The sequence below is a fragment of the Quercus lobata genome, chromosome 1 (genome assembly GCF_001633185.2).
Source record: "Quercus lobata isolate SW786 chromosome 1, ValleyOak3.0 Primary Assembly, whole genome shotgun sequence".
Classification (NCBI taxonomy): Eukaryota; Viridiplantae; Streptophyta; class Magnoliopsida; order Fagales; family Fagaceae; genus Quercus; species Quercus lobata.
Window position 1 is genome coordinate 24,878,065 of NC_044904.1, and position 12,510 is coordinate 24,890,574.

The 12,510-nt window shown below is 37.8% G+C and overlaps 2 protein-coding genes across 4 annotated transcripts; one reads left to right on the forward strand and one right to left on the reverse strand.

The window, feature by feature from the left end:
• Positions 1–1,752: 1,752 nt before the first annotated feature.
• Positions 1,753–8,099, reverse strand: LOC115984658. 3 transcript variants are annotated; one of them, XM_031107686.1, is made up of 5 exons: positions 7,053–8,085; positions 4,278–4,723; positions 2,336–2,523; positions 2,115–2,181; positions 1,753–2,026 (listed from the first exon to the last, which is right to left on the reverse strand). In XM_031107686.1, the coding sequence occupies exons 1-5, from the start codon at positions 7,876–7,878 to the stop codon at positions 1,985–1,987; spliced, it is 1,569 nt and encodes a 522-aa protein (XP_030963546.1). In that variant the 5' UTR covers positions 7,879–8,085; the 3' UTR covers positions 1,753–1,984. The 3 variants fall into 3 exon arrangements, with proteins under 3 accessions (XP_030963546.1, XP_030963541.1, XP_030963551.1); XM_031107681.1 differs by having other exon boundaries at positions 7,047–8,084; XM_031107691.1 differs by lacking the exons at positions 1,753–2,026; positions 2,115–2,181 and adding exons at positions 3,715–3,820; positions 3,916–4,011 and having other exon boundaries at positions 2,444–2,523; positions 7,047–8,099.
• A 2,896-nt stretch (positions 8,100–10,995) lies between these two features.
• LOC115951389 lies at positions 10,996–11,778 on the forward strand. The gene has a single exon (XM_031068611.1). It carries the CDS (start codon positions 10,996–10,998, stop codon positions 11,776–11,778), a length of 783 nt encoding a protein of 260 aa, XP_030924471.1.
• The last annotated feature ends 732 nt before the right edge of the window (positions 11,779–12,510 follow it).

Sequence of the window (12,510 nt, forward strand, 5' to 3'; positions counted from 1 at the left end):
AAACAAACAAACAAATAAGAAGTGAGTGCTATTTAGTTTGGCTAACTTAATTAAAGTAATTCTATTGTTGTTATCAAATACTTTGTTTGCTTTTTGATTGCAAAGTGATCCACCAAACTTCTCACATGTTTATCTCATCCTTACATATGATTGATAAGGGTAAGATATTTTTCGTCATCAATTATAGGCAAAGACATAATAGGACTCTAATTATCATCGATATGACAATATTCTATCTGCTAGTAAATTTCCAACTTATATTAAATCTCATGCATATTCTATCTGCTAGTAAATTTCCAACTTATATTAAATCTCATGCATAGTACTGTACCACTTAAATGGGTTAAGAATTATTTTCTATTTAAAAAAAAATTCAAGATTTAATTTATTTCTTTTAAAACGGGAAGATTTAATTTAGGACAAAATTTGACTACAAATTTTGTTGTAGCCTAATATCTTTTTATTGAATATGAATTTTGACAAATCCACTATTGTATTGCATTTTCTTATTATATCATCCATGTTTACAAAATTTCCAGAAAATCAAGGCTCAATAGCTATGTAATTAATCAAATGTTTAAATTTCAATTTTTTTAGTTTAAAATAATGCATAAAAAATAAGTATATGGATAAGATAGTAAATAACATCCAATAAAGAATATGCAATTTAACAATTAAATTTTCAAAATATGTAACTATATTATTATTTTTAGTCAGAATTGTAACCTTAGGTTACATCCAAATTTGTAACCAAACATTATCCTTTAATTTATTACTTTTTAAAATATCAAGATTTAATTTATTATTTTTAATATTATAAGGTTAATTTATTACGAAACAATAGGTAAACGGTAAGTTTACCAAATAAATATTAGAGCCCAAGGAAGATTTATACTTGTCAGACAATATTTTTTGCTTAGATCATCTTAATAATATTTAAACGACACCATTCAAACATGGAAGGATAAAAGATATCTGGTAGGTAATGCTAGTGTCACACTTGGTTCAGTAAAAGTGTACAACAGGGGTGCAGAGCTAAAGGTTGTGATCTGAGTGGCATAAGATAACATAGCATAAAGCACATTTATAAAGAAAATGAAGTCTGGTGGGAGCCACAGTCTTCCCAAGCCAATTCCAAGAAGAATGGCTGAAAGCCTGAAACGATGGCAAGTGGATGTGTAAATAAAATTGTGAGAGAGGGAAGCCAAACGAATTCCAAAGAGAATGGATAAAGTTTTCCTCTAAACTAGATTATAAAGAGTTTATTAATCCATGTAGTAATTTATAAGACCATCTACTTGTCATGCAATGCTTAGGTACTTTCCTCCAAATTGATTTGGAGGAAAATTCTGGCCTGGTAAAAATAAGGAAGCAGAGTTGGCTGCAAGTGCCAACCTAAGCGTACAAACGATCTTGCTGCCTCAGTTGCTAGTCTCAGCTGCTCACCAAGGAGTTTGCTGGACACAATTCTAAAACAAAAAAGGCATGTATAACTTGAGCCTTAAATTTTGAATAAGTGCATCCACTTCCTAGCTGCACTACCTGAAGCCATATCCACTGAAGTATGGGGCATACTCACATTTCAAACAATGTGAAACAGATAAGTACAATTTAAATGTCTAATAGTGGTACGCCGTACAACAGCAACAACAAATACATTTGCAGAAAAGTAAGCAATTAATGGTAAAAATCACTTCAAAAACTTCCGTTCTTGAATTTTAGGCCATTCCATCAATTTAAAGTTTGCCATGATTGCAGAAATGCCAAAAGACATACATTTTATTCATGGGGAAAAAATATATACATGTGAAACAGGATCCAAAAGGAAGAGACTACATAGTTACGTTTAATCTACATCACTTGTGTTGTATAACCTAGCTAAGGTATGAACATATGAAGCAATCAGATGAACAGGAGAATATAACTCAGTCATGAAAACTACAAGGTATCACTGTTGAGACTCAAGAAAGACTGTTTTGTGGGATCAATACCTTGTCATGTTTCTCCACTTATCCTTCAGATCAACCTGAAAAAATGACCTCTAACTTATATACAGAGTATAAATACTTGGAAAGCAAAGTAAGACATTGCAAATGTGTACAACAACAAATTACCTCTGTTCTTTCATCAAAAATATCGCGATAGGAATTCAAGATGAGCTTCCAATTCCCTTTACCATACCTTCAACAGGAAACATGACAAAAAGAAATATGAAGATCCACATTTTTTTAAGGGATATAGAGTTTATTTATAACTGAAACTTGAGTCTATAAAAAATCCTGTTTTCAAAAATATACTCTACTGATGTTTTTTAATAATCAGAAAAAGCACATACTTCTGCACGCCAGTCCTTAAAGTATCTTCCTCCAATAAACTCCATCTCTTCAATTTTCTCCTCCTAACAAACTTTGTAACCTCGTACTTCTTCAAAGGAGAAACAATCTTTCTCTTTGGGCTAGGTAGGTGAAGCCTACCTGCACGATTGGTCATTCCTCCTGGTGACTCATCTATTGAATCATCCCACTGCAAAGACATAAGACAACTTTCAAAAATGACACACTATGAACAATGTACATAAATGAACAGGAGAAAAATTGCTTCTTAAACATAAAAAAGGCTATATGAGAATGGAAAGGGGCAACCAGGATTCAAGTAGTTCAATAATCATTTATCATCACATTTTTTGTTTGGACCGCAGCTTTGGGAACTATTTTGACTATTGATAATTTACATAAGAAGAAGGTGTTGATTCTAGATTGGTGTTATACGTGCAAAAGTAATGGAGGATCGGTAGATCATCTTTTACTACATTGTCCTATTGTTTTTGAGTTGTGGTCTATGGTGTTCACCTTGTTTGGTATCTACTGGGCAATGCCAAAGACTGTAGTTGACCTCGTATGTTGGTAAGGAAACTTTGGTCATCATCGCAATGGTGTTATCTGGATAGCTGTTTTGATGTGGTGCATTTGGCAAGAGAGAAACAATTGGTGTTTTGAAGATTCTGAAAGGAAGTATAGCCAATTTAAAATTGTTGTTTTTTAAAACTCGATTGGATTAGGTGTCTATCATAGAAAGTCATTCTATCTTTTCGGTCTATGATTTGATGGATGCTAGTAATTTATGTATTTGATTGTTTTGGTCCCCTGCTGTATACTTCCTCTATACTTGGGTGACTCCTTAAGACTATGAATAAAATTTGGATAAAGTTTAGCTACAAAATTGGTTGTAGCCTAAAACTACAACCTTACTTAATAAAACAAACATTACTACATATTTCAAAAATCTAATCGTTAAATTGCATGTTTTTTATGCTCTTATTACACATGTTAAATTTTGTGTTAATCGGATATTATTTACTATATGATCTATAAGCTTATATTTTGTGCATAATTTTAAACTACAAAAATTTGCAATAAAAATAATTTATTGATAACATAACTATTGATACATGCCAAAAAAAAAAAAAAACATAGCTATTGATATTTAATTTTCTAGAAATTTTGCAAGTATAGAGAATATAAGAAGAAGATGTAATCCAATGATGGATTTATCAAAATTCACCTTCAATAAAAAGATATTGCGCAAAGTTGTAACCTTAGACTACAACCAATTTTGTAGCTAAACTTTGTCCATAAAATTTCCTTTACTTATCAAAAAAAAAAAAAAAAAAAAAGATGATCTCATGCTGATTGTGTTGTTTTAATAAGTTCATACCAAATGCACAAATCTCACACTTTTGCAAGGTTTGGGGGAGATCATGGTAGACAGCTTTACACCCAATTTTTTTGTGGAGGCTGATTCCCAAGTTTGAATCCATGACCTGTCACTTTTGATGTTGTTTTAATAAATTCATACCAAATGCACAAATCTCACACTTTTGCAAGGTCTGGAAGAGATCATGGTAGACAGCCTTACACCCAATTTTTTGTGGAGGCTAATTCCCAAGTTTGAATCCATGACTTGGCACTTTTTTTGGTGGGAGACACTTGCCATCGCACCAAGGCCTGACCTCTAATTATGTTGTTTTATCAAAAAAAAAAAAGAAAAAATAGCTGATTATGCTGTAACATATAATTAAGATGAGTTCAAGAAAATGCAAGTCAATGCCAGACATAAGACAACTCTCAAAAATGACACAATCTGCATTATGTTCGTATATGAATTAGATAATACACATGATGTATTGACTATTTGCATGTAACATGATATATTAACCCCAGTTACCACACTATTTAAAAACAAACCAAGAATTGAAATAACAAAAATAGACCACATACCTCATAAGTATGGGCAGTGCCATTCCGCTCCATTAAGCTTGGTCGCGTAGCATTGCTCTGAGGAATGCAGGACTGATTTCCACAACCAGAGTCAGTAGTTTGTGCAGCTATGCTTTTGTCAACAGATGGATTGAGTGCATCTGTGTCTTTTTCACTTTGATTTTCTACAGAAGGTTCATGTCTCTTATCTTTTTTCACCATGTCAGCTATTATGGTTTCAGACAAATGTAATGCTTCAGGAAGTGGGTCCTTCACCACTGCTTTTAACTCCAAAGAGCTGGATTTAAGTGCTTCTTTTATCATATTAACTTCAGGGGTAGGCAAGGAATCATATTTGCTAGGTGATGCGTCTTTGTCCACTTCTGTAGTAATCCTAACTCCTCCTTTAGAGCGTTTATGCCAAGTAACGTGCTTGCATCTAGGAAGCACATTCCCCTTATGTATTTCTGAGTAATATGGAACGACAAACCCAAAAATCAAAAGGGAAAAAGGAATCCTTAGCTATATAAATGTAAAGCTCAAGAATGTCATTAACAAGCTTAAGATGTGACTAGTCTGATCATGAAACATGCAAGTAGAAGGATGACCTTAATTACGTATATGTCTAACCAAACCTCAACTAGGAAAAGTTGATAGCTTTGACAAGAGCAGCAGATAGGAATCGACATAAAAGAGAAATTTGAGAAATCAATTTGAAATTGAACCATTAAAAAAAAATGAACAGCACAAAATTCTCATTTAGCCCCGCTGAACTGCCAATAGAGATGGCAATTTTTTTACTCCAACCTGACAAAAGTCCAATCATGGGTGCACAAGAGTTGACTTCCTGCGTTTTACCTGTTATTTCATGGTTTTGACCCTGTTTCAACTAGTTAAATTGGATATTGCATGCTCTTAAACTTATATGAGATCTGAAAAGTTTTGGTTTCTTCGTCATCGCATGGCTAGTGTTCGTGTAGCATTAGGTTATTTTTGCATTTCTTATCTCCAATCACTTGAGATACTTTATACAACCTAAGGTTTTTATCTTAATCCTCCATATTTTATCAATTTTGCACGCTAGCTAAGTTGTTGTTAATAGATAGAGCTGAGTGCATTCATTCAGCAGTGTTGTGAAGTAGTATAGTGCTTCTTGGAATCTAAAGATAATCAGAAAATTTATGATAAACATGATATTTAGACAGTCATCTTCTCCCTCCTTTCCCTATTTTGCAGGTCTTGCATCCGCAGTCCATGAGACCTGCTAGAGAAGGTGATATTCCTGTTAGGGTTAAAAACTCTTACAACCCTAATGTACTCTTATTGCGATGACTACCAAACTTTCCTTGCCAACATGCTAAAAACTCCACCACAGTCTTTGGCTTTACCCAGTAAATACCAAACAAGGTGAACACCATAGACCATAGCTCAAGCGCAATAGAACAATGTAGTAAAATTGCAGGCAGTCTAGTATTGTTTTGAAACGGAATATAACTATGCTGGATATTGTTAGCACTAGAGAGCTTGGTCAACGTGGCTTCCTTGCTAAGGTGAGAAGCTAATGATTGAGTGCTGTTTAGCCTTTTGTTGACTCAAAATCTCATTTTAGCATGATTTATGTCCAAGCAAAAATATTGAGAATAGCTTCATATTCTCAATATTGGAAGATTTCGGCATATGAGTTGTTGTAGCTACTAGTGAAGTTAGTATTTCCTTGACACTGGATCCATCAAAGCTTTGGAGTAGAGAGCTGATTCAGAAGGCAAGCGTATGGTATCTTGTTTGTATTACAATTTCTTGTTTAAATTTACAATTTCAATTAGCACATACCTTAATTCCAGGCATTTTGTGGTTTTCTTGCAAATCATTGCTTGCATGCATAAAGTCAACTACAGTCTCTGCTCCATATAACATGCCTATCATACTATATGTACTATTAGTATTTTAATCTGCAGAGCAGTTGTGTATTTTTTTTTTCTTTGCAACTGCTTTTATTTTTTTCCCTCATCTCATACCATTCTTTTTTTATCAGGAACTAGAGAAAATTGCTGCCGTGAACCTTCTTCGGCACAGGGCAATTATTTCTCTCATTGGAAATGTTCAGAGGTTATCACTGATAATAGAGAAGGTGCTGTATACATTTTGCACACACACTTAGAAAATATCTTTTGAATTGTTTTTTTTATTTATTTTTTGATAAGCAACGAACTTTGAATATCTCTTGAATTGTTGTAGAAACTTCTTAAGGTGATTGCAATTGTTGACTTATTTTTCTCTAACTGTTGTAAGGCATTCTCTAGATTACCTTAATGTTCTTAAATTTGTGGAATATTCATCTCTTTGAGAGTTTTTCTCATGTTCATTTTCAACTGAATTCTTACAAGAAGTGGAAACTTTAGGACATGATTGGAATAAACTTTGAGGAAAAATGGAAATTATTACAAGTTTCTATACTCATTTTTGCCAAAGTTTGTCCATTAAGTTTATGTTGGTTTTATTTATTTATTTTAAATTCAGAGGAGGGAAATTGTTCGTATAAGAAGCCATTGTCTTTCCATGCCATTTGCTTACGATATTTCAGTTGATCTCATTGGCCTTATCTAGCTGTCTCTTTTTTGCATTTTCTGTTCTACTTCTACACAACTGTTTCTTGATTTCTTTTTGCATATATGTTATGTTAGAGTGTGTCATATCTCAGCTTCATACATAAGCCTCAATTTCTAAGCACCATGACTGTACACTAAATATCAACCAAAACACATAGTAAAGTTGGAAGAAAAAAAAATGTACCTTTACCTCTCCCTGCAGGTTTATCATTGACACCCATTTCTCGACTTCCCTCTCCATTCACTGTCGGCTCCCGATGCGTCGCCCCTACCTCTTCTTCCACCCCCAATTCACCCACGTTACCGGATTCCACCACTGCCGCCGCCGCCGCCACCGCCACTGCAGGCTCGGCTGCTTCAACCGTCGCAGCAGCCGATCCACCGGCATTGTTGGCAGGCATTGGATCGCCACTCAAATTCTGTAAATCAGAGGGCTCTATCAACGCCGCCGCGGACTCGAGAAACGAAGGCCCCATGAGCGCCCAAGCCTCTCCTAAAAAAACCCTAAGTGCACGCAGAGCCTCGGTCCTCGTATTCAACTTCATCAACCTCTTCGCCGTATTGGCCTCCCAAAGCGCCTCCTCCAAATCTTCCCTCCACCGAGTCAACTCGTCCGAAACCAACTCGCTCTTCCCGGACTTCTCCAAATGACCAATCCTGCCCCTCCACACCCTCTTCACCGCCTCGAAATACTCCCCGTGCTTGTCGGGGCTTCCCAACAAATACTTGACCGTACACTCCACCGCCACCGCACAGTACGCCGCTTTCAACGAGCCTCTGACCTCGACCCCCTCGCTTCGATCCATTTCTTCGATCAGTTCCAATGTCTGGAGCGTCGTTTCGGAAACCGATGCGGCGGCGATTTCGGACCGGATTGTGCGGAGGAGGACGGTCTTCTTGAAGCGAGAGTCGGCGCCGGAGACCGGTAATACTTGGAGAAGCTTCTTGATGACGTGGTCTGGCGCCGTGCTTCGCATTAGGAATTCGGAAATCCATCGGCAAATGTCTGGGTCCATCGTGAACGTGATTTAAGAATTGAGAATTTGCATTAGGGTTTTGTGAGTGGTTTTTGGAAAAATTTAAGGGTTAGGAGCTTGCTATGGAAGCAACTGGTAAAGATGTGATCTTTGAGTTTGGTTTTTACTTTTTACCGTCCTTGTGATAAGATAAGGGTCCATTATTACCGTCTGGAATCGGTTTCGAGTTCTGACAATTGGTAGGAAACGAACCCGGTTCTGTTTCGCCGCACAAGCGTGTAATGAAAGTCACGTGCTTGTCATATTCTCTCTATAGATCTTTTTTTGAGAAGGAAAATTCTCCCTAAATCTTTTTGTAACTAAAAAAAAAAAATTTATATATATATCATTTTCTTTTAAAGAAAAGCCATAAACAAAAAAAAAAAAAAATTCAAAACATTTTTAAATTAACATGCCAAGTTATTAAAAAAAGTAAAATTGAAGATTGTGGTAAACCCATGTGCGAGTTTGCATGTTAATTTATGAATGTTGTAAAATTGTTTTAATTTTTTGTTGCGCTCTTAATATTACTTTTTTGAGTAAATTACAAGGTTGGTCCTTATCCTTTACACTGTAATTCAATTTGATTCTTAATCTTTTAATTGTGTAAATTTAGTCTCTAACTTTTTTAATGTTGTGTCAATTTGATCTTTGTCATTATCTCTTAGATGGAAAAAGCTAGTATCAAATGAAATAATAAAAAAAATGATTTTTTTTGTCACATCAACTGCTAACTATATTGCCACATTAGATTTTTTTTTTTTTTTATAAAACCCCAAATTAAAATTAGTAATTCTAAAGTTTTTTTTTTTTTTTGAGAAACAAACACACACACACACAAGGGAGAGGGAAAGGAATTCTAACACAAAGGTACACCACAACTCCACTCAAAAGCCACGGTAACTTTTAAGGGAAGGTGGGGTAAGTTATATTACACACAACACACTTTCTTAAGTAATGTGAGACAATTACCCATTCTTTTTTTTTAGAAACAAACACACACACAAACACAAGGGGGAGGGAAAGGGGTTCTAATATAAAGGCACACCACAACTCCACTCAAAAGTCATGATAACTCAGATTAGAAGTTTTTGTACTCTGCCGATCCGCCCCCATCGTCCACTTCACCAACCTCCGGAAATTTCAAAACACACATTGGGTTGATCACAAGAAGATGAGGAAATTATAAGATGGTGTAGATGGGTTTATGACTAGAGATAAGAGGTGCCAAAAATCCGATTAGGTAGCTGAACTTTATTACCCTTCAAGACAAGATGCAAAGTAGAGCAACAAGGTTGCCAATTGGGAATGTTTGCCATTGGAGATTGGGCTTAATGCTTCTCCAATGTAGTGATATTCGATATTGTTTGTGATTTATATTTGTAAATGTCTATATGATTTGAATGAATTGATATTAGTATTGTCATCGGATTTTTATATTGTTATACTTATCAATGATTAATACTAATAGATCTGGAAAGTTGGTTTTCATTTTTTATTTATTTATTCTTATAAGGTTGCCCGCTCTAGCAAAGCTTCTCCCTGAGAACTCTGCTGTAGTGTGGCACTGTTGTCCCTTCCTAGGAAGGAGTTTTTGTCCCTTGAGTTAACTGTGTTTTCTCAAGGCTAGTGGTATTAATCCTTCGAGGGGTTTGGGAAACACTTTTATTTTATATGCATAGTTTACAGTGGAATGGACGACCTCACAAAACATTGGAGCTCTCTCTCCCTTTCAGATAGAGAGGGTACAGGTCTTAGACTGAAAAAAGAACAAGCGGCAAATGATTTCACCATTGCAGCTAAGTTCTTCACTAAGCGTGCTTTGAATATTGATGCCATAGCAAGAACCTTTTCGCCCTTATGGAGATCAAAAAAGGGTTTTAGCGTCAAGAATAATGGAGATCATATTATACTGTTCTCCTTTGATAATGAAGCAGAAGTGGAAAGAATTCTATCGTTGGAACCGTGGTGCTTTGACAAATATCTAATGGCCTTTTCAAAATTCAGTAAGGAGTCAGCACTAGAGGTGTGTAATTTCAATAAAGTCTCTTTCTGGGTTCAAGTCTATGATATACCATTATGTTACAGGAAAATAGAAGTTGCAGAACAGATGTGTGAAACCATTGGGATTATACAACACCCAAAGGATCCCCCTGAATGCGACGGCGGTAGCTTCATTAGAGTCAGAGTGTCCATTGACATTTCTTTACCTCTTTGCCGTGGTCGGCTCATCACCCTGGATGATGACAAAGATTGCTGGGTTTCCTTTAAGTACGAGAGACTCCCCAACCTCTGTTACTGGTGTGGCCGACTCACTCATTCCGATAGAGACTGCGAGAAATGGATCGATAGCGAGGGCTCACTCCAGCAGAAAGACCAATAGTTTGGGGCTTGGATGAGAGCCCCTCCGTTTGTAGCAGCGCGGAAAAATGTAGTGGAGGTCCTAGGTTTTTTTGCCAAGAAGAAAAAGGAAAATCCGGTTCAAAATGCTTCAACGTCGACACCTCATCCTTACGAAAAGAACCGGCCGTTGGTCGCTGAACCAGCAGACAACCGCCCGACGCCAGCTAATGGTCCTTGTGCTAACCTGGGCTATCTCGCTACTCACGGGGGTACAAGTGCTGCCTCGGACGTCTTGGATTTGACAGAACCTGACGTTTCTAGGAAACCCACTCATCAGGAAGACTTTGAGCACTTAATCCGAGAGATTGACAAAGATATCAATCAATTTGAAAGTGGGAACGTGCAAGAAGGGCTTTCAAATACAAATGGGCGGGAACATACAATTGCTGAGGTTTATAGGCCCTCTGTTCACTCCAACCCAGCCACAAACGGGAAGCAAGCCCAGCCCACCCAGACCACTCCCTTATGTGATATCACAAACCTTGATCCTCATGCATTGTCCACTCAGGCCCAAGCTAGGAAGAAATGGACCCAGATCCAAAGGCCTCCCATTATCTCAGAACCACAAGAAGCAAACACCATTATTGGTAAGAGAATCTCCCTTCCTTTTCCAGACTATTCTTCATCCCCAAAACGCAGAGCTATTGAAACTCCCTCTTACAATGAGAACAATCTCCCATCGGCGGCGGCTGGCTCCCAGCCTCGCTAGCAGCCATGAGTTGGCTATGCTGGAACGTGCGCGGGCTTAGGAACCGGCGCACCGTTCATGAGCTCGAAGCTTTAGTCCGAGCACAAGATCCCGTGGCCCTGTTTTTGGCTGAGATGTGGGCTGATGAAGAAAGACTTCACTTTGTTTGTAATAAATTGAACTTCGATCATGCATGGATTGTCCCTCGGATCAACAGTACTGGGTGTCTCAGCCTTTTTTGGAAGAAGACAGTCCATATCGAAGTGATCTCCTCCTCGCCGAACCATGTGGATAAGATCGTTGGGAACTCCGACGAGGATCGATGGCGCTTTACCGGTATTTACGGTTTTGCGGATTCTAGAAGGAAGCAAGAAACTTGGGCGCTGCTTCGCCAGCTGCACCGTCGTATCTCCCTCCCCTGGCTCTGTGCAGGAGACTTCAACGAAATAATGTGGGCGCACGAAAAATTGGGCAGGGGTCCGAGACAAGATCGAATGATGAGGGAGTTTAGGGAAGTCCTGGATGAGTGCGGTCTAATGGATTTGGGCTTCAGAGGGGAGAAATATACTTGGAAAGGAAAACGCCAGGGGGGTTTGGTCTTGGAACGGCTTGATCGGGCAGTAGCAAACAACTCTTGGTTTGCTTCCAACCCGGGAACTCAGGTACAACATCTTCATTCGCACACTTCGGACCATAGACCTATCATTGTGTTGCCGGAGGGTATCTTCCCTAAGCCTTGTCGACCCTTCAAATTTGAGAAAATGTGGCTTAGCGACAGGGGATGCTCTGATACTGTCATCTCGGCTTGAGGCAACTCCTCTCCGGATACTACCATGGCCCAGGTTGCAGGTAAGATCAAACTCTGTGGTGATAGGCTTTCAATTTGGAGTAAACAATCTTTTGGTTGTATTAAGAAATTGATTGATTCTAAAAGTAAAATGCTTGCAAAAGCTGAACTTGCAGCTGCTAGAGGGGGAGGTGATTATGAAGTTGTTAAGGCCCTACAATCGGAGGTGAATGCTTTACTTGACAAAGAGAGTCAAATGTGGGAGCAACGTGCTAGAGCTTTATTTTTGAAATGCAGCGATAGAAATACCAGCTACTTCCACAGCAAAGCTTCCCACAGATATCGGAGGAATCGAATTCTCAGCCTAAAGAACAATGCCAATGTGTGGTGCTCGGAAGTGAGTCAGATCAAGGAGATAGCCGTTGAATACTATAACACCCTATTCACCTCTTCCAACCCATCGGACATGAATGAAATTCTGGATGCAGTCCGCCCATCGGTCTCTGCAAACATGAACGTCCAACTCTCAAAACCGTTCTCAAGAGAAGAAGTGGATTCAGCAATTAAAGAGATGGACCCCATTAAAGCTCCTGGCCCTGACGGTATGCCTCCGATTTTCTATCATTCATTCTGGTCTTTACTTGGTGATGATGTTTATAATGCTGTGTTGGATTGCCTTTATAATTGTAAGATTCCTAAGGATATAAACCACACTAATATCACCTTAATCCCGAAAGTTAAGTCTCTTGAAAGC

Coding starts and splice junctions, on each gene's coding strand:
- LOC115951389 (XM_031068611.1), top strand. CDS start 10,996: ATGAGTTGGCTATGCTGGAACGTGCGCGGGCTTAGGAACCGGCGCACC.
- LOC115984658 (XM_031107681.1), bottom strand. CDS start 7,878: ATGGACCCAGACATTTGCCGATGGATTTCCGAATTCCTAATGCGAAGC. Junction 2,524..4,277: donor GCACTGCCCATACTTATGAG/GTATGTGGTCTA, acceptor ATGTCTTTGCAG/TGGGATGATTCAATAGATGA. Junction 2,182..2,335: donor TTAAGGACTGGCGTGCAGAA/GTATGTGCTTTT, acceptor TTCCTGTTGAAG/GTATGGTAAAGGGAATTGGA.